The sequence below is a fragment of the Molothrus ater genome, chromosome 14, assembly GCF_012460135.2.
Source record: "Molothrus ater isolate BHLD 08-10-18 breed brown headed cowbird chromosome 14, BPBGC_Mater_1.1, whole genome shotgun sequence".
In the NCBI taxonomy this organism is placed as follows: Eukaryota; Metazoa; Chordata; class Aves; order Passeriformes; family Icteridae; genus Molothrus; species Molothrus ater.
The window spans coordinates 15,039,076-15,063,216 of NC_050491.2; the positions used below are offsets into that span (position 1 = coordinate 15,039,076).

General features: G+C 45.7%; 2 protein-coding genes across 2 annotated transcripts in view; both read left to right on the forward strand.

Moving 5' to 3' along the window:
• Positions 1–15,036, forward strand: part of SH3BGRL (SH3 domain binding glutamate rich protein like) — a 30,727-nt gene extending 15,691 nt beyond the window's left edge. The window contains exons 2-4 of the mRNA XM_036402209.2: positions 6,240–6,425; positions 9,923–10,003; positions 12,964–15,036. Of these exons, the coding sequence (XP_036258102.1) occupies positions 6,240–6,425; positions 9,923–10,003; positions 12,964–12,996 (300 nt within the window). The 3' untranslated portion in view covers positions 12,997–15,036. The remainder of the gene's footprint in view (positions 1–6,239; positions 6,426–9,922; positions 10,004–12,963) is intronic.
• Positions 15,037–19,089: 4,053 nt separating this feature from the next.
• On the forward strand, positions 19,090–22,519 carry LOC118698750 (TLR adapter interacting with SLC15A4 on the lysosome-like). Its single transcript, XM_036402253.1, has 3 exons — positions 19,090–19,178; positions 20,368–20,493; positions 20,703–22,519. Exon 3 carries the CDS (start codon positions 20,748–20,750, stop codon positions 21,660–21,662), a length of 915 nt encoding a protein of 304 aa, XP_036258146.1. The 5' UTR covers positions 19,090–19,178; positions 20,368–20,493; positions 20,703–20,747; the 3' UTR covers positions 21,663–22,519.
• Positions 22,520–24,141: the final 1,622 nt, after the last annotated feature.

Below are 24,141 nucleotides of genomic sequence, written 5' to 3' on the forward strand. Positions count from 1 at the left end.
CTCGTGTAATGCTCTGCTTAAAATAACCAGAACAAAGAAGTGCTTTCAGTTCTGTGATGATAATTATCCAGACCTAAAAATAAGCAGATGTTCTACCAGGCAGGGAGAAATAAGAGTGAGACAGGAATTGCTGGGAGACACCTGGCAAAGCTCTGATCAAGCCAGGTCATGGCTGGAGTTGCCTGCAGGTTTCCTACCCTCTGACCACATTTACAGTGGCACCACCAGAACTGGCACTCTGGATTTTTAAGCTAATATAGGGGGGAAAAATGGCTTATTCATACAAACAAAACCAACAAAACAACTCTAGACAAAATAAAATCTTCTGGAATATTAGAGTAATAGCAAGGAAAACTGTGATGGAGGGCAGGACTGGGGCTGCTGGGAAGGGAGCCCTGCCATGTGCTGGGGTGGGAATGAGCTTAGGGGGCCGACAGGAATCTGTGACATGTAAATCCATGGCTGAGCTGCTGGGCTGTTTAACTCCTACAAATTAGCTTGTTGTGGGAGGAGAAATTCTAATCATTTTGCAGCTCATTTGCAAGGATGAGCTTCTGCATTAGGGACTCTGGGTGAGGAAGGCAAGTTCATTTGAGAAATTAGGTGAGACAGATAAAAACCAAACCAAAACCCCCAATAGTTTTTACTCTAATTCCAAAAAGTGGCAGTGGATTGTGGCAGTGTGGCCCCAGCTCAGTTCACAGCTCACCTGTGACAAGTCAGTTTGTCACGGCAGCACTTTGCATTCCTCATGCTGCCCACTCCTCCCAGGAAAATCCCTTCCTGGGGTTTCCACCTTGCTGCTGCTGGCTCCCAGTGGAGTTTGCTCAGTGTTTCTTGCGCTGCACTTTTCCCATTCACTGCTTACATTTCAGCTTATCCATCTTCAGGAGAATCTGAAGCTTCTGGAGAACTGATGGCTACAAGTCCAGCTACAACCAGTAGCATAACCTGGAGTTTGGAGTTCACCTTCCTGCACAAAGCAGCTGCTTCTGGGATTTAAAGATTTGCTCCCACTAAGGAAGAAGCAGCATCTTTAAAACCATCATTGGCACACAATACAATTGCTTTAAAGCTGTACTTGCTTTTGCTTATCTGGAACCCCGAAAGCTGGAACTGGAAATGGAAAAAAAATTCCCCTTTTAAATGTGTTGTTGTCTTGAAATTGAATTGAGAAATATGTAAGCTCAAATGTAAGATCTGCTCTAAGGTGTTGCTTCTCTGTTGTCCTGGTGCTGGATCCCAGCTGTGAGGCTGGGAGAGGCAGCTCAGGACACACCTACAGCAGGAGCTGGAGAGAATCACAGCACGGTGGAATTGTTATGGTTGAAAAGACCTTTGAGATCATCGAAGGTGATGATGACCTCAACCATACACCCAGCCCCACGTTCATCACTCAGTCGTGTCCTCAAGTGCCACATCCACAAGTATTTTGAACACTTCCAGGGAATGGTGGTGACTCCACCACTTCTTTGGGCAGCATGTTCTAATGCTTCATAACCATTTCCATGAAAAACTTTCTCCTGATTCCTAATCTGAACCTTCCCTGGTGCACCTTGAGGCCATTCCTTTTGTCCTGATGCTACAACCGATGATAGAACGATGGCTGGGAACATCATAAGAAATCCATTTATAATTCTTTTAAATCCTCACAATAAAGCATGAGCCATTTAATCCCATCATTGGGAAAGAGATTAATAAAATCAATGTTTTTCCCCTGCGTGGAGGTTGGGACACAGGAGCCACAGAAATGGTGGAGAAGCCCCTGCCAAGGGCCAGGATGGCACAGCTGCAGTCAGTAAGTTTGTGTTGGATCAAAACAGCAGCACTCAGACTGTAAACTTAATTTGAGTTCCAGTGGTCCATAAATAGATTTCCAAAACATGTCAATTGTCCAACCAGGGATTTATTTATAAACTGAAAAAATAACAAGACTGAAAAAAAACCAATCCAAACCCCTTCTTGGCCAGCAGTGTGGACTGGACTGTGCTGCATGTGTGCCTGTGTACACCAAATGAGATAGACCCTTCTGTGAAGTTCAGTTCCAAAAAGTGTTTAAAATTAGTGTTTCTCTGCAGTGGGCTGGGAGAAGCTGGCTCTTGAATAGGCAGCACAGTCCTGGCTGGAGCTGAGGCTGGAATGCTGCCTGCTCACTGGACCAAGGTTCTGCAGCATCATCCCTGCCTCCTTTCTGCTTATTATCTTTTAGCTGAGTTCTTTTTTTAATTTTTTTTCAATGATTAAAGATTTGGAAGAGAATCCAAAATGTTGCAGCATTTTCTAGAAAGTTTATTCCCACTTTGGGGTTAAAATTTTATTTTGGATGGATTGATTTGTTGGCAAACATCACCTGTTTGTACTCTTGGCAGCTTTGATGTGGTTTCTCTTGTGGTACTGACATCACTGATGGGAGTTAGATTAAGAACAGTAAATTGAATTTCTGATGTGTACTCAAGTGAGGGGCGATACTTGTTCACAATTCTACACTCATTTTTGTAATGTTATTTTGTGCCCATGCTCTGTTGAAAGCTTAATGTTTCGTGATTGGCTTGTAACTGGAAGACAGGGGAATCTTGATACCCAGTGGATCTTATAGCCCAAGATCACAGTGTGTTGTGAGACTTTGCTTAACCACCAATAACTTGCCATAAAGCTGTTTCTGTCCTGGAACCAGACCCTGAAATCCAAACCAAAGAGAAAACAGATTTATTTCATTAAATGTTCCTTTCAATATTATCTTGGGAACATCAGCAAGGAGTAAAATATCTCCGCTCACCTTAGGAATTGTTTTTCTCCCAAGTGTGTGTTGAGGCAGGATGTGTTTCTGTTTCGGGGTCGGGTGAAGCCCACTGGGCTGTTCTGAGGGCAGTGGGGACTCCAGAGGATGCAGCCCTGGCTTCACCTGCTCCCACCCCGTCTCCTTCCATCCCTCTGTCTCCATCCCACAGGGATTTTCCTCTGATCTCTGTCCATCCATTTTGCTCATTCCCTCCACTCCTGCCCCCAGCCTCTTCCCTTCCTTACAGCTGTCTGTCCATCCCTATCTTTCGTGTCTGTGTTCCTGTGCTCCCCATAAATGCTCCTGCCCCGCCAGTGCTGCTCCTGAGCCCCAGGGCCCTGCTGGGCTCCCCAGCTCCTGCGCTGACTCCAGACACGTTCCCGGCTCTCCTGCTGCTCTCGGCCCTGCACAATGTGTCAGGAGCACTCGGGATAAACAAGGATTTTCGTGTTTGCCAACTGCAGTGAGCTGCCCTTCACGGGCCAGGGCGGTTTCAGACATGACAGTTGTTTATGCAGGCTGAGGTGCGGGCTCTGGGAGGCGCTGGCCGCTCTCCACGCCCGCCCAGCTGGGGGAGCTTGTGTGGGCAGCGAGTGCTGCTGTTGACAGGCGCATCCTGAGGAGAGGCTCCTCACTCCTTCCCAAACATGGGCAGCAGGAACCATCTTCCAGCTCTGTCCCGAGGAGAATGTGTGCCCTTTCGAGTAAGACAAAACACCCTGAAGCAGCAGCAGACGTCTCTTGCTCTATTTTCAGCCCTTTCCTCCTGGTGCTATTCCACTGCCTGTGATTAATGGAAGTTTTCTAAATAAAATCCCATAAAATAACAGGATCTGGCAGCTCAGTGTCCCTGCTGCCCAGCAGTTGGTGCCCTGTTTCTCTGGAGCATTTACTGCTCTTGTGTAAGTGCTCATCATCGTGGCTGGAGGATTTGTCTGAGGAGCTGGGAGAAAGCAGTGCTGCTTAATCTCCCAACTTCTTTTGTCTGGCCAGAAAACAAGGGTTCCAGACTAATACTCCTCATGCATCAACACCATCCTTGCTTTTCTGTAGATTTCTCTAGAGAATTACCTCCCTTGACTACAGACGGCCTGAGAGCAACAGAGACCAAACTTCATGCTTGCCTTACAATGGTGCCTTTTATAGCAGAAAAAAAATACATTTCCAGCTTTGCCAGCTCTTCAAAAACAAGCAGAGAGGGTTGTGATCACCCTTTGGAGCCACAGTCAGCAGTTTGGGATGTGGTTGTACCTCGTGGAGCTGAAAAACCAGCCCAGAGACTGAGATGCTGGGAGGGTGTGAGGATGTGTGTGTGGCTAAAACAATCTAATAATCGAAATGATTAAAAAAAAAAATGAAGTGACTTCTCGGGGGATCAAGATGCTGATTCCTGTCCAACTCAGAACTCCTGTTTTATGTGGCAGAGTGTACAGGTTAATGGCAGAATGGGTAAAAGCTTGGTTTTCTCTAATTCTTTAATTCTGGAGCATCTCAAAATGTTTTCACTAAGCAATGGATTTTGGACAAGTTAAGCACCTGAGAGTAATAAAAACTATTTGGATCTGAAATTTAGAGATTGTAGGAAATTGTTAATTAAACATGTAACTGGTTCAAGGAAAAAAAAATACATTGACTACCAGGTCATACTGACCAAAGAGTTTACAATCCCAAAGACCTTCCCTTATTTTAGCCCTACAGAACCGTTTAGGGGAGTCCTCCGTTTTCCCCCCTCTGTAGAGCACAACAGAAAAAGCTTCCCCTCCTGCTGCTGTTAGAGGCAGGTAAGGAAACCTCTTACCCAGAGCTTTGAGTCTGCTGAGAATGTTTTTATACAGCCTCTACACAAATTATTTCCTCGGAGCGGTATTAACTCCTCCAGTTTGATTTATTTTTAGCCATGATGAAAATCAGCAATATCCTTGTGTTTCAGGGCGCTTGCACAGCGAGTCCAGCGGCTCCTGTGCTGACGTGGTGGGAGGAATTACCCTGGCTTCTCAGCAGGCAGCTTCCCTGCTGGAGCTGGGAGCACAATTCCTATGTCGGGAGAGCAGGATCGGTCCCTCTGAGCTGCCCTGAGCTGGACGTGCCCCTCCGGAGCTCTGCTTGAACCTGCCATGGACAGAGCAGCTCCAGACCTCAGGGAGTGCCTGAAGATTCCCTTTAGGATGTGCTGGGCTCTGTTCCCCAGCCCACATCCTTCAGGGCAGCGCCCTCCATCACACTCCCTGCTGCTCCTGGGCTCCCGGCTGCCCGTGGCTGCGGGCCGGTGCCCGTGGCTGCGGGGCTGCTGGCCCGGCCCGGTGCCGGGCTGCGGGGCTCTGCAGGCCGGGGCCCGGCCCGGTGCCCGAGGGTGCGGGGCTCTGCAGGCCGGGGCCCGGGCTCCATATTTGGCTCCGGGCTGGCTGTCCCTGACCCCGGCAGCTCCGGGTTTGCCTGTGGCCGTATATGGATGGAGCGGCTGCTCCGGGAGCTGCGGCTGACCTGAGTTAGCACCAGCAACATCTGTGTGAAACGCTGCTCCTGCGGCAGCCAGCTCATTAGGGTAAATCCAGCCCTCTGATTGGCTTTGCAGAGAAGGGGGTAATTTGAAGAAAACAAATTTTCCATTAAATTCCATTTTTTTTTTATTGTTTGCTAGGATGTGCATGGTTATAATCTCCTTTGTGGTGCTAAAGTCGGGCAGAGGGAGAGCAGAGCATAAGCAGAACGTCTCTGTTCTGTGTCAATAAGTCCGTAATTCATAATGACAATAATAAAAACCTCCTTCCTTGTGCAGAGCCAGCACCATGCTTGCCACACAGATCCTGCTTTTCCCTGGGATGCTGTGTGAGTGCACAAGATGGATGGCATCAGGTTGGGACCTCACCCAGCTCCCCTGACAGAAGTTAGGATGGGGATGTGGGGTCACAGCTCTCCAGAGACTGTACCTGCCCTGCAGACACTCAGGACACAAGGGGAGAGGGGTGTCTGTGCAAAGAAGTGTGAACCACTTCTCTTTTGTCACTGCGGTGGACAAAAGCCTGGACTCTGAGAACGAATGAGGAGGTTCAGCCTGTGCTTCCAAGGGCACAAGGAAGCAGTTTGTACCTCAAATGTGCCTCCAGCAAACTCCACTGCACCTGAAAAAACAACGTTCCCCTGAGTTAAATGTAAAGTCTGGCCAGCACAAGGGCCCTGCTCACACCTCTGCTTTTGGGTGGGCACCTTTAAGGTACACAACACTCACTTTTGCATAGGGACAGCATCTTTAAGCTTCAGCCTGTTCAGTTTTGTAGGAGCCAAGTCAAGGCTCAGCTCTGACTCCTCAGAAGATACTTTTTGGTTCTAAGAATTTTCTTACCACTCCCATTTTCAACCTGATTTTCGCCCCCTGGTTTCTGCATTGAACCCCAGAGCGGCATCAAGAACTATTTCACTGACTTTGTTTACCTTATCTCCCTTCCTTCTTCTTTTGTGACAGATTAAAAAGCAGCAGCAAGATGTGTTAGGCTTCTTGGAAGCCAACAAAATTGAATTTGAGGAGAAGGACATCGCAGCTAACGAGGAGAACCGGAAATGGATGCGGGAGAACGTCCCCGAGGACAGTCGGCCAGCGAGCGGGAACCCCCTGCCCCCCCGGCTCTTCAACGACAGCCGCTACCTCGGGGTGAGGGCTGCTGCAGCCTCCTGTGCTCATCCCTCACCTCCAGCCTCCCTGTGCTCATCCCCTCAACTCCAGCTCCCCTGTGCTCATCCCTCACCTCCAGCCTCCTGTGCTCATCCCCCTCAACTCCCGCTCCCTGTGCTCATCCCTCAGCTCCAGCCTCCTGTGCTTGTCCCCTCACCTCCAGCCTCCTGTGCTCATCCCTCACCTCCAGCTCCCCTGTGCTCATCCCCCTCAACTCCAGCTCCCCTGTGCTCATCCCTCACCTCCAGCCTCCTGTGCTTGTCCCCTCAGCTCAGCCTCCTGTGCTCATCCCTCAGCTCCAGCCTCCTGTGCTCATCCCTCACCTCCAGCCTCCTGTGCTCATCCCCCTCAACTCCAGCTCCCCTGTGCTCATCCCCCTCAACTCCAGCTCCCCTGTGCTCATCCCTCACCTCCAGCCTCCTGTGCTTGTCCCCTCAGCTCCAGCCTCCTGTGCTTGTCCCCTCACCTCCAGCCTCCTGTGCTTGTCCCCTCACCTCCAGCCTCCTGTGCTTGTCCCCTCACCTCCAGCCTCCTGTGCTTGTCCCCTCAGCTCCAGCCTCCTGTGCTCATCCCCTCAGCTCCAGCTCCCCTGTGCTCATCCCTCAGCTCCAGCCTCCTGTGCTCATCCCTCACCTCCAGCTCCCCTGTGCTCATCCCTCACCTCCAGCTCCCCTGTGCTCATCCCTCACCTCCAGCCTCCTGTGCTCATCCCCTCAGCTGCAGCCTCCTGTGCTCATCCCCTCAGCTGCAGCCTCCTGTGCTTGTCCCCTCAGCTCAGCCTCCTGTGCTCATCCCCTCAGCTCCAGCCCTCTGTACTCATCCCTTCAGCTCCAGCTCCCCTGTGCTCATCCCCTCAGATCCAGCTCTCCTGTGCTCATCCCCCTCAATTCCAGCTCCCCTGTGCTCATCCCCCTTATCTCCAGCCTCCTGTGCTCATCTCACTCCTCTTCCTCACCACCACTGCCTGTGCTTCACTGCAGTGAGCAGCAAGGCAGGGCTTGCCCAGCTGCATTGCCCAAACTGGGAAGGCTGTAGGAGGTGTTAGACATTGCCTCCCATCTTGGCTTTTAGTAATAATTGATTCATGAGATTTCCAGTCACAGCATAGGAAAGATTAAAATGTAGACCTCTTGATTTGGATCCTACCTTGCAGTACATACTTAATTTTCTTTTCCTGTGGGTTTTTTCCCATCTTATGGCTGTGAAAGTTGTCAGGTTTTTTTAATCCTCATCTTCCCCATAATTGTGAACTAACACCTCAAAGAAATCTGGCCCTTTTACACAAAGCTTACATTCTGTAGCAAGTTCAGAGATCTGTTCTGCCCATGTGGGGTTTGCCAGTACATGTGAATCCCAGATCATATGAATTGATGTCTGACATGATCATAAATCAGTTTTCTGATCCTTCTTGGGATGAGCTCTGTGTGCTGCTGAGGTTCACTAACTCCAGTGCCTTGGACAGATTAAAACTCATGTTGCAAACAAAAATCCTACTGTAGTTATTTTAATGCTTGATCAAAAGTAAGTTGCCCTGCAGTACTTGTACTCAGCAGGCCATGCTTGCATGATTATTAGATTAACTGTTAGTTTTATTTTTAAAACTTAGTATCTTCTGAACAGAGCTCACAGTGTTCATTCCTCTGGTCCTTTTGAAATCTGTTTCTGACCTGCACAGTCTGTAAGTCAAGACCTGCCAGTTCTGGACCTTTGTGAGACAAATCTGTGCCTACTGAAAGAAATTATTCTCAATGTGCCAAGATTTTTTCTTGTTTGTAATAGAAGCAGAACTTGAAATAATATCCACAGTGAACTGTTGTGCCTCTTGGCTCTCAAAATTTTACTGACTGGTTGTGACAAGGAAAAAGGTTGGTTTGGAGTGACAGACATGAGGATCAGTAGTTATCTGAGAAGGGGTGGGTTGCAAGGTTCTTGCTATGGTTTTATTTCATCCCCAAAATTTTGATTGATGTCATGTTGAGCTCTTGAAATTTGGTCAGTTTCTGTTGCTGGATTCAACATTGCTACAGTTCAGCTTTCAGGAAAGTAAAAGTTAATTCTGTGCCCAGAATTTGAACCTTTTTCTGTCTTTATCTGATGCCTCTCAAGCATGAAGTTCCCTGTTTGTTCCATCTGATGCAGCACGAGTGGCAGAGCAAAGAGCAAATTGGCCTTCCTGGCCCTTGCACAGCAGAGAGGCTGAACTGGAGATGCTGTGTGGGCTGGCATGAGCCCTGCTCCTCAGGCCCAGGAATTCCTGTCCTGGGAGATGCTGTGGAGCAGGCTCATGGCCTGTGCACCAGCCAGATAAACAATCCCTTTGTTATCAAGCAGCCCCAGTCCTGTCAACAGAAGGGCTTCAGGGAGGATTTACCATAATCACACACATTTTTATCAAACCAGCACATGAATGCTGCATGTGCAAATGGAGCAATAATTTGATATCCCTGAAGTCCAGGCAGCTGGAATCTTCTGGTCCCTGTACTTTGTTCTGTTCTAGCTGCAGCAGCCTCTCCTTAGAGCTGCCCCCTCAGCTGCAGCTCCTTAGGCTTTTGCCTCCCAGACAGTCAGGAGTCCAGAGCAGTGTGCCCTAAACAGCTCTCCCTGATTCCAGCCTGAGACCGAGCTGCTGCCTGCCTTGGGCTTCCCAGCCAGGACTCCTGCATCCAAACATTGCCCAGGAAAGCTGGAGGAGGCTGGTAAAGTTACAGTCAGTTAAAAATGGAGAGCAGGAAAGTCACTGGACTGATCCCTGCTGAGTTCAGAACTCAGAGTGAGGGAATTGTGTAGTAACTTGGACAACAGTGAGCTTGCACAAAACTTGTGGGTTCCTTTAGCTGGACTTTGGCAACTGGTATTTCTTTTTATTTATTTATTTATTACCTTAATTTTCCTGGGAAGTGGCTGTGTGTGTTCAGGGCATTTGTAGTGCTCTGTGAGCAAACAGTGCCACCCCATTGCCTTCACTTGCACAGACTAATCCTTAGTGGGAAATGTGATGGGAAAGGTGGATTCTCAGTGTAAAAGTTCCAGTTGAACTTCTGACAGATGTAAGAGCTGGAGTCACAGTTGCACAATTGCCATCCCTATCAGGAATCAGCAATGACATCTGGGAACATCAGGGTTTCTGATGACAAGGTCCAGGCTCAGCTGCTCCTGTTGGGGGAATGTCCACATCAGACCAGTGACACCTCCTGCCTTGTGTGGAGTCTGTCCCTTTGGGAGAGGCTGGAGCACCTCACAGCAACATCTTGTTGGGACATAGAAAGAATTCCCAGCTTGTCCTTTCCAGCCTGACCAGTTGGTGTGCTGTTAGTGCTAATGCCACGTACCTGAGCTGATGCTGGATTTTGCATTTGGCCACAGGAAACAGGAAGGTTGCTTGGTGTGGGTTGGGTGACACCCTGAACTGATTTGAGATTATTCCTGACAATTCAATCCTCTGTCTTTCATTCCCCCTCCCTCCTGCCACGGTGAAGGACTACGATGCTTTCTTCGAGGCACGGGAGAACAACGCCGTGTACGCGTTCCTGGGCTTGACTGCCCCTCCTGGGTCAAAGGTGGGTGAGCACCTCCTCACAGGGAGCCTGTGGCTTTCACCTCCTCCTCCTCTGCTCAGAATAGGATCTGGTGCATGTGCTGTCATTGCCCTCATCAATCTCCCTGGGATACTCGGTCTCCAGAGGCTCTCAGGCTTCAGTTTCAAAAGAGTAGTTTATATTTGCACTGAAGAATGCATAAGAAACCTAGATGAAAAAAATTATCCCAAAATCAAAGAATGTTTTCAATTCAGTAAAAAAAAATTAATTCATGTGAAATTTTGATGAGATTTTTCTACTAGAAAATCCCTTGAAACCAGAGTCACTGTTTCTGAAATAACATGGGCTTGCTTCAGAGTAATTTTTTCCTCTGGCTTGTTATCCAAAGCTTATTTTCCTTTGCCAATTACGAACTGGGTTACTGCTTTGTGGATGCAATGGGCTGGAATTCTCCTTTTGATTTTGATAGGATAAGACAAGCCTGCTTTATACGTTTCACTTGACAGCAGCAGGATCCTCCAGGTCACTTCCAGCTTTCCTGTTCCAGTGGATAAACACGCTGCTCCCTTTCAGCTTTACTCATGTACGAGTCGAAGGTCGTGCCGTGCACATCACTAAGAGACCTAATTTTAAAGGTGGATGGTGACCCATGAGCAGGGAGCACTGCAGGTTTTGGGGCAGACTGAAGCAGTTTTGGGAGCCAGATTTCCAGCAGTAGCTCCACTGGGGATGGTGTGATGAGGAAAAACTGCCTCATGCAGAGCTGCCCAGAGCAGAGGCTGGGATCTGCACCCCAGCGTTACCCACTGCTGGCATCAAACCAGCTGCACACAGCTCCACAGTCCTGGTGAAGTTCCTTGAAACATCTGCACTTCACTGCTCAGCAGAGTGTGCAGGATGGAGCCAAGGAACCAGGGAAGCAATCCTGAGCCTGTGGGATGCAGGGAAGCTCATGCCTTTCCCCTGGGAAGTGCAGTGGTACCAGAGAGCAGCTGCTGCCATAACAAATCAGGTCACCTGTCTCAGTAACGTTGGGAACGTCGCTGCTTCCCAGACCTGCTGGGTGGCAGGAGCAGCCAGCATGGCTGTCAGGAGCTCTGCTTCTGTCCTAAGGGATGCTCCAATTCTGTCCTCACCTAAGGAAAAGGTGAATTTTAAACAGAAGGGATAGAACACAGCTGTACCCTGCTGAATTTCCATGTTGCGTTGGGCTGATGATGGTAAATAACCTTTGCAGCAGTGATCTTGTACCCCTTGTGTCCTGCTCTGGGCCTGACTTTCGGAATCCCTCCCACAATTAGGATGTCCAGTCAAGTTGGTTGCAGGCTGCTGAGGAGGGTACACAGATTTGTAGGTGCTGAAAATGATGTTTCCAGCATAGCTGTGTGCAGCTTGGATATAATGCTATAGGGAACAACATGGCAACTGCAGAAAATGGCAGGAGGCTGCGAGCAGCCTTGGCAGGAAACCTCCATTTGATGCCATCAGGAGAGATTTGGGAAGTTGTTTGACTCTCAACACAAAGATTTGATATAATGCTAAACAGGACTGGCTCAGAAGTGAGCATGGTAAATTCAAGTAACTATTTTCTGAGCCCTGATGGTTTGGTTTGTCCTTTGGATCTACAAACTCAGAAAAAGGCTGGCCTTTAGTTTTTCTTAAACATCTCTGCTACAAGCAATATGGGTGGATTTTAAAGGGAGAGGGTTTTGTGAGTTAAAAGCTATGTTTATTTATTTATTTATTATGGATTTAAGGACTGAGAGGATTCTCAGTGAGGGGCCTTGAGGGAGAAATAAGGAAAAGTATGAAAGAGGGACAGTGTCAAGCCTGGAAAACTGAGCCTCTCCCAGATAACTTGGAGGCCTACGCCCAAGGAAATGGAGTTTGACCTCCAAGAAAAATAGGTCAGCAGGTTCCTTGTACCAACCTTCCTGGGCATGAGGGAAATACCAGGAATCCTCTCCAGCTTTCCAGTGCCTGTTCTGAAGAAATGTACTTTGTATTGAAAAAAACAACCCCAACCAGTGAGGTGCCACCATTGCAGTGCCCTGGGCTGGTTGAGGGAGTTGTTACAAAGCCAAGGGAACCTTCTCCTCTTTCTTACCATTCAAAGAACCACTTGTCTTTTAGAGACTATCAAACACACTGCTTTTTCCAGGCTTTGTAGCTCTTTTTGATCTTCCTTTCATTGCTCACCTGCCTTTTGTGCCGCGGATGGCCGGGATGTCCTCACACGAGGCCTGTGGGTGCACGGTGACATCCGAGCCCTGGTGATATCCTGGCCCTGCTCTCTGACCCATGACAGGCCAGCAGAGCAGAGCACAGGCCAGGAGCACAGCAGCTCCAGCCAGGCTCTTCCCACGCCCTGGGTTCAAAGGCAGGATGAGGGCAGTTAGCCAGGACAGCCAGAGTGAGCCACACATCCAAAATACAGAGATACACGTGGGACTTCCTGCTCTGCAGGCTGGGGTCACCCACTGTGTCTCCTCCTAAAAAAAATCAAATAGACTTCTTGGAAATTCCCCTCTTACTCCTTTCTCCTCGTGTGTTTTGTTTATTTAGCAATGCTGGGTCATGGTAACAATGATCTTGAATCTGTTATCTTGAGTATTTCTGTGCAGTCACAAAAGCAAATGGCTCCAGCATATCTTGGCAAATGTTGAACTTTGTCCTTTCAAATAAACCAGCTGTCCCTGCTGAGGTGCTGCACTGAGGGCACTGGGAATTCATTTCTGATTCATCTCCTTCTAGGTCATGGTGCTGCTAGCAGGTAATTAAATTAATCTGCAGTCAAAAGTACACTCAGAGAAACCAAAGGGAAATTCCTTTTGCATTTCTTCTGTTGTCATTCTGTTCCCATTTTTGATCACCTTACAAAGGCTGAAAGAAGATTGAAAAATGCAGGTTATTGTTTTATAGTGTTCCTTTGGAAACGTACTGAGAAACTACTAACGTGTAATTCTTCTTTGCTGTTTCAGGAAGCTGAAGCACTGGCCAAGCAGCAAGCGTGAATTTCAACTGCCTTAAATGTCTGTAAAGGGAATTTCCACAGCTTTTTATAAAATAGTCCAACTGTCTCTGCTTCAAGAAATGTAGATGTGATTTCTAACATTTGATTGGTGCTTGCAGCATTCACTGTCCATAACACAAATTGACCACAGGATGGAAATGGGAATTTCAGGGTAGGGAGCAGGAGTGGGTTCTGATGGAAGCTGAAGCAATCAGACATGAATGAGTTACATTTAGTTTAAACTGTCCTGGCAATTCATCCATTTTGTGTAAACTTAAAGAAACTATTTTAGTACTAAAAATGCAGATGGGTTTTACCTAGAGATCCAACTATTTAAACTATGGAAAACAGCATCTAAAACCTCGTCAGATACTAATTTAGTGCCTGAGTTGCCTCAAAAATGTTACTGAGTTCACAGTAAATTTTCAGTGTCTTTCCTGGTTTCAGATGAATTTGTAGGTGGTACTGTGTAGTTTAACCATTGTAGTCACTTTGGAAAGTTGTGTTTGTCTTCTGTAGAATGGATATTTAAGGTTTGTATTGTTACACAGTTGTACAGGTGATAAAACCCCCAACAAACCCCATGTACTTCTCATTTAAGTGATCTGTGTGGGCTCTTTGGACAAAAAGGGCAATGGACACGGGTCCCTCACAGCTGCCTAAGCACGAGCAATGACACATCTGGGGCAAGATTCAATGTTGCAAACAAGCCAAAACAGCCAGAAATGGCCTTTCCTTACCTGTGTAAGGGTGAAAGCCTTTAATGTATTTCTCTACAAAAATACCAGTTCACACTGCTTAGAGCATTAAACATCTCACTGCATGTTCAAGTAGCCATTAGGTTCATATAGTATTTTTTCAAATGAGGAAATAAATGTTTGAATAGCAAAAGTTATTGTAATTAAGCAAGACTTCTTTTTTTGAGGTTTAAAAACTTAATTTCCATTCTTATTGCCATATCATAAAGCTATTATAGGAATTGCAAATCTCTCAGTGTCTTGTGTGGGTGAATTTACCACGTGCAATATTAACCTGTGTGTTCTCCCAGTGCTCATGAGGGAGCCTGTGATTCCTGGCCATATTTTAATTCCTGATTTATCATTTTGGGAGCCTGGGAAGCAGTTGGAAGCTTGTGCTCACAAAAGCAGCACAGCCTCACAAGGCAGAGGGACAGATGGATGCTGCCTTACCTTAAAGATTAACACACACATGACTGTGCTTTTTTATTAACACCTTTTGTCAGGAGTTACTGCAGTTCTGTGAAATTTAAGATCTTTTGGGGATGGAAGTTTGGTTATGTTTTAAATCCAGCATCAGATTTTTGTTGTTTGTTCACTATGATTTCATCTTTCTGAACGAGGTTGTTTTTCTTTCTTAATATTGGCCAAATCTTTCTCTGTGTCTAAATTCCTGCCCAAGTTTTTGGGAACTGTGGAATACTAAGTGAAGTGTGGTGAGGAAAGTGGGATTTGACACACAAGTCTCTGCACCCACAGCAGTTTGCTGTGCTTCCTGTGCACGTTTGGTGAATTACAGCCATTATTTTGGAGAAGCTGTAATTAAAAGTAGCTGCCAAATTCTGTCAGTTCAGCGACCCAAAACATTCTGAAACAAGCTCAATCCCTGTCTCAACGGTCAAGAAAATTGCCAAGTTTAAGAAAGCAAAGTCACTGCCCTCGTCTGTCCCCTCCTTGCCATATGGGAGCATTCAAACTGTATCAGCATTCCTAAGGCAGCTCTGGCGAGCCAGGCTGAATTATTCCTTTGTCTGGGGAACAAGGCACCAACACAAACTGAAAATACCCAAAATCTCTTTGTTTTGTGTTTAAAACTTGAGTTTTTTTGATGCAGATCTCTTGCATGACTTTAGGAGTGCCAGGAATCTGTTACCTCTGTGCTGGTTTCTGTTTCCATGGGTGCAAGAATTGAATTTGTTCTTTCTTATTTTTTTTCCTATGTAGAAAGCAGGCATTGAGGATTTAACCTGTATGTTAACCATTCCTGTATCATTCCAATAAAGTTGGTTTAGAACACTTTCTCACTCATGACTTGTTTGCATATTTTGTTCACCATTTGAAGTTTGAAGCTGAGGGAAGTGAAATTTTCAGATGAAAATACTGCTTTTCAGAAGTTCAGGATTTATACAAGGTGAACATCAGGGATCTGCTGCTGAGGGTGAAGTCTGCTGGCTTGGATCTCTCACCTGTTGCAGCTAATGGATTTAATTACTAAATGGGATTTAATTTAGGATACACCTACCCAAAACAGTGTGTCAAGGTGTGGGTTATTTCCTCGTTCTCCTGCTTTCCCACTCCTTCCCCAGGGCAGGGACAGGTCAGAAGTGGCTGGGACACAGCAGCTGCTCCCACACTCAGAGCTCACCCAGCCCTCCCCTGATCCTTTACAAACTGTAATTAATTAGCTTTATGCTGCTCTCAGCAGGGAGCTGTGCTGTTTTCTATTTGTGTTGCCACAGGGCAGTGCAGGATAAATTTTAAACTAAACCTTCATGTACACCTTCCCTGTTTGCCAGGTAAATCAGCAGGTACCTCCTTCCTGCTTCACGTGCTGAAGTTCTGCACCACCTGCAAGGTCTGCAGAGTTACAGAAATGACATTCTCTGACTCTGACCTGCCCTGGGATTTGCCCAAATTCCAGACTTCAGTTCACATCCTCTGGTGGAAACCAATAACCTGATCCTTTTCAGAGTGGTTGGTAATTTGTGCAGGATCAGCTGAAGCACAGCCAAGCACCATCAGGCACAGGGGATTATTGCTGGTCCCTCAAACCTGTCCTTCTCTGGTGTCTTAGAACTGGTCCATGGGATGGGAAAAGGGCCAGCAATGCCATTCCTAAGTTGTAATGAATCCCATTTACTCCCCCTGTATGTCCACTACACTTGTGCCACTCAGAAAAATCGCTGCTTTCCTTCTTTTTTTTTTTAAATTAAAAATCCTAAAAACCCAGTTGTTATCCATTAATGTAAAGTTCTATGAAAACAGTTTCCCAAAGTCTTTAAAAACCAAGCTACACATGTGCATGCAATATGTGACAACTTTCCCTACACCAGACTGCTCAGATCCTAATCCCATGGCACAAATAAATCATTCCCAAGTCGTTACCATTTACTGAGTTTCCTGCAGAAATATTCTGTGGCTCACCCATATTCTGGGATCTTGGTAGAATGTTTTAGATTGAAGGGTTCGTTATGACAATTTTGAAGTTTATTATTAAAATTTTTGGACTGCATTGGTAAACGTGCAGAAATTAAAAAAGAATTTAAAAAGTTGAGGTGACGAAGTAGAAATTGCTGGATTACTACAGGTAAGCACAATAGTGAGTACTGAGTATGCAAAATACATATATTTAGTGGAAAACACACCTATTTAGTACAAAATATAAGTGTTGTATTCATGAAGTATCAGACTTGGCCCTGTATATCTTGTAACATGAATATACAGTAATTCATTATGTATATTATTATATATATATATTTATAAATATTTATACACATACACAATATAGTAATATATAATTCTTATGGTGTAATTCCTTGTAGTAATTCCTTCTCTTAAAGGTTGGTTTATTGTAGATATCATCAGGAACTTGGCCATTTCTTCATTTTAATTTGCTCACTATTTCAAAATCCTTAATAAAAGGAAACCAGCACATCATTAATCCAATGTCAGCAGCACTATAATTCCCACATGGCCTCAGTTCTTTCCGGAACCCTTTCCCAGCACGCAGAGAAGGTTATTTTGGTTTACACGGAGCGAAGCGGATCACACGCACATTTTCCAGCCAGAACCCGCCCGAGTCCCGCCCGCCCGCTCTGAGGGGCCGCAATGGCGCCCGCACCCCGCAGCGCCGCCGCGCGCGCCGTTGCTGCGGCAACCAGCGGCCACTCAGCGGCCGAGGCGGGCCCGTCCAGCCTTCCTATTGGCTGATACAGCTGTCAGTCAGCACTTAACCCCGCCCCTCTCCTACTTAAGCCGCTCCGGATGGGGTGGGGTTGTGTGTGAGGGGCTCTTCTGCGGGGGGCGGTGTTGGAGTGAAATTCCTTTGGAATGGGAACTAAAGGGCCCGCAGCCGCTGTGCTTAGGAGAAAAACCACAACATACAACACGATTTCTCACATAAAACCTTTCTAACCAGTCAATATCTGTGTCATGTTTATGTGCATGCAAAGTGCCCAGCCTGTGCTGAAAGAAGGGACTTCTTGGTTTACATGCAGCCATAGATTCTATAATATCATTCAGTGTGGTAGCATTTGTTTTCTCCATATACGAATGGTACTATAAGAAAAAATTTTATTATTTTTCTATGTATATTCAGCTCTAAATTCAGACATCGTTGCCTTGCTGTTTATCCTAACTGCAATCTGTGCTCAGCTTCTGAGCTAACCTTCGTTCTATCTCCTTCTGACTTTATTTTTGTAAATAAAAGGGAATTTCTTTTTGGTGAGATCAAATTGAGAGAATCCGTTGATTTCCTTGGATATTGATGTATTTACCACCTGAATCCCAGACTGGTTTGGGTTGGAAGGGATGGTAAAGCTCATCTCATTCCACCCCCACCATGGGCAGGGACATATTCCATAGATCACGTCGCTGGGTATGAAATGGAAGTTGATTTGCTTTTAATCACTCCACACAAATTACCTGACTTGATTTCTTCCTCTCTCTCTCTCTCTCTCTGTTACTTTTGTGTCTTGTTGAAACAGCTGCACAAAAATTCCAGCTGCAGCTGGCCCTAATTGCAAGCTTGGTGAGCTTTAAAACTGCTTGGAATTTGATCCACCCTGGTTCCTGCCCCCAAAGGCGGTGGGCAGTGACTCTGCTGGAGTCCCAGCCACACCTTCTGTGCAGAAATTGCTCGTGTAACATGATTAAAAATCAGGTAATTTTGAACAGCTTTTATATATGAAATGAGTTTTATATTAATTTGGTGGGAGTAAAAATAGCTTTCATTTTGCCTCCATAAAAACCTGAAGTTTTTCATGAAATACCAGGGAAAAGGAGGGAAGAGAGATAATTTTACAGACTTCATTGAACTTGTATGGCCAGAATTACTCCAAACCTAATTTCTAAGGCACAACATGATTTCCCACTGACAGGGGGCAGGGTTAGATTGGATATTAGAAGAAATTCTTCCCTGTGAGGGTGGGGAGGCCCTGGCACAGGTTGCCCAGAGAAGCTGTGGCTGCTCCATCCCTGGAAGTGTCCAAGGCCAGGTTGGACAGGGCTTGGAGCCACTTGGGATGGTGGAAGGTGTCCCTACCCATGGCATGGATGATAATTTGTGTCTTGCTCCTATCATTAAACAGTGTCTTTTTGAATCTTTTGTCTTGTACTTACATGAGATTCAGCTTCTGCTTCATTGGACTTTTTTAAAATTCTGAGAAAAAGGAAATTTAGAAAAGTCACCAACAGAAAACTCTTCAGACTGTCTGTGGGCTGGATCCTGTGCTGAGGGGAGGGCTCAGTGCCTGAGCTTGGCTTCAGCTTGAAGAGGACACCTAAAACCATCATGGGAGCACCTGGGATGTGCCAGAGGTAATATTTGAACCCCTAAAGAGCAGATTTGGTCAAGGAGCACACGATTGTGCAGAGCTGTCCCTTGGCTGCTGCCTTCAGGTTGGCACATTGTCCTGTTTGCCAGTCACAGACACAGGGTATTTCATCAAATCCGGGTGAAAGGAAGTTGCCAACTTCCTCCCCATCAGTGGCACATCACCAGACTCTAAATTTAGCTGCCTGTTTCCAAAGGGGAAGTGGTGCAAGTCCACAAGTCAGCTGAGCAGCACCGAGCTCCTGCCAGTGGAAGTGTTGGTGGAATTTGGTTCCAATTTCAGCCCTGACTCTCTGTTCCTTCCCTGTGCCCCGTTCTGGCTGTCTGCAGCTCCTCAGCATCACACCGTGGTCAGGAACATCTCAATTCATTTTCAAACATCCTCTTTTAGATGTAGCCCTCTCTTTGTGTTCAAAAACCGCGCCCTCTCCCAGCGGGATCACTTCTGTTTTATGAGCTCAAAATGCTGGGGAGTTGCATCATGAGCACGTCAGGCTTCTTCTGCACAGGCAGCACAGTGAGGAAAGGCTGGGGAACCGTCTGCCCCTTCCCAGCAGCTCTGGCAGGACAGCTCTGGGCTCGGGGAAATCCTCCTCAGACCGACTGGGCTTGGTGAGTTGGGCTTTTTGTGCCTTTTTCTTTTCCTTATGCTTTGTTCCAGAATACAGGAACCATTTATTTTATTTGGAGGAGACCAGTTTTTCCGAGATTAGCACGTTTTAGCACTTCATGAGCACTTTGAAAGCAATAAACCAAAATTTATCAGCAGGTAAGGAACTGGGTACCCTGAGGTCCTACAGACCAGGGTTAGGACCTGGTTACCCACGTCCTACAAGGCACAGAGCATTCCAAATTCCATGGATCTTAGCAAGATTTAGACTGCCAATTCTTCTTTCTCTGGAAATTGGTTTATCAGGTCCCATGAGTGCTCTAGAAAGTGCTGCCCTGCTTTATGCATATGTAAATGACTCTGTAGATAACCAGCTCTGCTGCCTTTCCTGCCTCCTTTGGCCTGAAATTCCAGTGTTCCTTTCAGCTTCTGTATCACAAAAGTAAAGAACCCTACAAAAATAAAAAAACCAAACAGTTGTGCTGTGCCAGTGTGTAAATTTTGGGGGAAAGGTGAAAATTTCCATCTCTCAAATAACTGAAGTTTCAGAATATCTCCTAGAAGGAGCACTGGGATTGAAAAGTGACCCAGTGTAGCGAGGAATTTCAAATATACCAGGGTGTAGGGGCATGTGAAAAGTATTGAGCCACAAGCACGCTTTGGGTCTGTGGATACTTCAATTATGCAGAGATTTAAAGCATATTTGAAGAACTGAATGATTTTCTTATGTTCATGTTTCCCATTCTTCTGTAAGAGCAGTGGTTCAGGTCAGACTCTTAATGCGAAGATTCCCATTCATTTTAACAGTAGGTAAATTGGGAAGGGATGATAAGGAACCATTTAAGTGTAGTAAATTATTTTGAGACACTTATCTTTTCACTATTGACACTATTGGGGAAGGCAAATTAACTACTTATATCTTTTAAGTTCATCATTAAGAGGGACTCTAAACACATTTGATCTGCATTTTGAATACAGTTTTATTCTATTTGCAGAACTCTCAGTTTCTTTTGAAGCTCCTTGGCACCTCACAGGAGTGCTCAAGTCAGAAATGCCTCTAAATATGAATATAGTCTTTATTAGCTTTCTATGTCACCTCTTTAGCTCTTGGAAATGGTTGTCTTGTAATGATTGATTAATTACTGATGGTATTGATACAGACAAGTAAAATAATTCTGCTGATTTTTACAGCTTCAAAAGTACAATCTGTCTGAAGTAGCCACGATGAGGAAGAGACCTGGGAGCAGAAGGGATGTTACAGATGAAGCAGCTGATTAAAGCCATTCCTATACCTTCAGAATGATTTTTGTGGACACGGTAAAGAGGAAAAGCATGCAGTTTAATGCTTGCTAAACATAAATGCTTGAGAGGGACAGAAAAATCACTGTCCTTGTGAGAAGTGCACTGTTCATTAGTAAAAATAACAATAATAACAATAACAATAATAATAATAATAATGTAATTATTCCATAATAGTTGTTGAATAATAGTTGTTATGTTGTACTGTGCCTGTCTTTCCATCCCAGGGCTCCATGGAACTCTGGTGATCCCTGCTGCTCACACTTCTCACCATGCTGGCAGAAGGCATCCTAACGAGGCTCATCTACAGAGAAAGCTGTCATCAAGATAAGCCTCGCAAATCTCCTGCATCCCAAAAGGCTAAAGAGGGAATCTGGAGACAGAAACTTGTCGACATCCCAAAAATTGAAGGCTTTGCTGATGGATGTGAGAAGCAGGAGAAGCTCTCTGCCAGGAGCAGCAAAGTGGAAGCCGGGAGCAGCCCCCGATGGGGATCCATAGAAAAGGAGCCTGCAAAGGATCAGGAAATGCTGGTTAAAGGCACTGCATCCCCAGCTGTACATATCCCCAAGAGAGGAGGGAGCCTAGACGAGGTGGATTTGTACAGATCCTGGCCATGCAACAGCATTTACCAGCACTACCCTGACCTGCAGATCGGGGGGGACCGGGTGGGGGGTGACTCAGGCTGTGTCCTGGACCACGTGTGTGATGAGCTCCCTGATGGGCCTGTCCTGCTCTCCATAGACATTCCCCTGGGTCAGTCCCCTCTGTGTGAGCATCCCAAAAAGCCCAGTGGGATGTCCCTGCCTGGAGATGAAGCTGGAGAAAGGAGCCTCCTGCTCAGTAAGGAGCCCCTGTCCAGCTCCACACTAAACAATTATATGGAAGCCAAAGTGGCAGAGCTCTACAAACAGTTTTTTGAAGAAAGCCTGGCCAGGTGTGGTTCCATAACAAACCTCTTGACCTGCAGCTGGATAAGGAACAGCCTGGACCAGATAAGTGTTCAGATCTCCCAGGAGCAGAACATAGAAACCTCCAAAGCCAGAGGAGCCCTCTTGCACTCGTTGGCTTTGTTCAGCTCCCGCAATGCTCCCAACAGGAACAGCTCCGAGTTCAGCACCCCAAACCTCCAAATCTCCAACACAGGGGCTGCAAAATGGAGCTGCAGGGTGGAATTCACATCCTGACTGAGATGCTCAGCTCAGGAGAGGGATGGGATTCGGGTATGAATGATTCACTCCAAGGATTAGGTTGGGAAATGGAAACATTTGCACACTACACTTCTTCTAATTAATATTTTAAGTCTTAAACCCCTTTGGTAGCAGGACAAGTAAAGGTCATTGTTTTCTATTTTTTAATGGAGAATTTGAAATTAATTTCTCTCCAAAATACTGGTCAATCATGTTTTTATAATATATATATAGAATCATAGAACTGTTGAAGTTGGAAATGACCACTGAGATCAAGTCTGATCATCAACCCAGCACCACTAAATCATGTCCTCAAGTGCCACATCCACACATAAAAGCATTAATTCTCTGCAAAATCAGCAAGCAAAGATGACTACAGCATTCCTGAAAAAATAGTGCAAGATTCCTTCATATTCATTTGGAAATTTAAATGCAGATTTTCATATGGAAATACTTCTGTTTAGCACTGAAACACATCTTCTCCCTTTGCTCTTGCTTCTCAGCAAATATTTCAGCTGGAAATTATTCATTATGTCACCACTGTAAAATGATAGATGAATTGAGACTGTTACCTGCTCTGCAGAAGTTTTTTTTCTAATAAAGTTTTTTGTTGGTGTTTTTGCTTGTGGTTGGGTTTTTTTTGTTTGCTTGTTTTAATCTTTATTTCTTGGGCATTTCTTAAAATCAGCTGTGAACTCAAAGAAAATATCAGCAGGACTGAGAAGAAACTGTTCCCGAGGGAAAAGTGATCTGAGTGGGCAATGAAAGGACTTCTCTCTCTTTATTAAAATGACAGAGAAAGATAATTCTTGGTAAGGAAATAGATTAATAAAATCAGATTCATACACATCCAAGACGTGACTGGTCATTGCCTGATCCAAAATTCCCACTGACCTTGGTGCAAGGAGTGTAAGCAGTACTGAATCTCATCCTTGCTTTCTAGGAGCACGAGAGGAAAAGGATCATTTGCTTCCCTATGCATTGCCCTAATTCCATGTGCGTCTCATTAATCTCCTTCTCAGCATTCAAAATCAGGCCAGGAGTCCTTTGGAAGAGGCCAAATGACTTCATTAAATTTCAGAGGAGTGCAGGGTGGGCAGAGTTCTCCAGATTTCCTTGGTGGAGGTGCAGAGAACAATTTAACTGCAGCTGAGATGGGAAATATTCCAGAGGGCAGCAGCAGCCAAAGGCTTTGCAATTATCCGTAGCAAGAAGTGCTCCGTGCCATTTGCGCTGCCGTGCCCCGGCCCTTGCTTCCCCCTGGGATCTATTTATAGTTCAAGCCAAAGTCTGGAAAGGAGTTAATTGCACGAGGTTCTTCCTCAGGAAATGAGGAAGTCGGAGGTTAAACCTGAGCTCCAGGCTGGGGTGGTTTTCTGTCCTTCCCGGCGCTGAGGAATGCGTTGGAGGAGCCCTCTCTGCCCTGCTGCTCTCCCCAGCCCGGGGATTGAAACCAATGGATCAGCAGCAGCTGCTGCACTGGGACAATCCCTGATGGATCTGCTGCTCCATCCCCGGGACAGAAATGGAGTGGCACAGGAGAAAACACGTAAATAATGAGAGTTCGGCAAAACCTGAGGTTACTGGGAAGTTGTGTTGATCCCATCCCTTGTTAGGACTGGTTTCAGAGCTTGTTTTTAAATTAATTTTATTAAATATGTGGGTAATTTTAGCTGGAATGAAAATAAAACCACATAACAGCAGTGTTTTGAGGAAAATAGGTAATTTAGACCACCCCAATGACCCGTGTTTTTTACAGCACAAATTGAGGTGCAGGTAAATGCACATTGTTAATGTAAAGCACATTGTATTTTGTTATTGATTTTATGTAGTTTTGTCCATGGAAAAATATTGTCCATGTGCTTTTCCCCCCAGCATTTGTTAAACTGGTATAATCCAGAATTTAAGTAACTTCTCAAAACTAATTTCTGTCTGTAGGAAGAAAGATGTTGCTGCAGAATACACTTTAGGGGCAAAATCTGTTAATTTCTAAAAAGATGACACAAATACTTTTATTACTAACTTAAATACTATTTTAATTCATTTTTATTTTAATTGACATGTTGCAATCCATGACCTGCTTTGGATTTATTTATATTTGGAAGATGCTAAGTCCCATTATGACTTTGAGTAAAACTCCATCAGCTGCACTGGAGCTGTGCCCATTTTCACTAGGAGGAAAAATGCCTCAGTGAACTCCAATTCCTTGGGGAAAATCCCTGGAAAGGTGCTTTTCCAGCCTGCTGAAGGGCAGCAGCTGGATTCCATTACAAAGGAAAGCAGTGCCATATTTTACAGGGCAGACATCCATGGCCAGAATCTGCCTGGAGTTGATTTTTATCCCCATGCCAGAAAATCTGATGTTGGAGGAGAAATACTGGCAGGAGATTTTTACCTTCCTATCCAGCTCTCATTCTGTGTTCCCACAGAGGAATATTCACCAGGTCCTGGGACCCAGACCCTGTAGAAAGCTGGA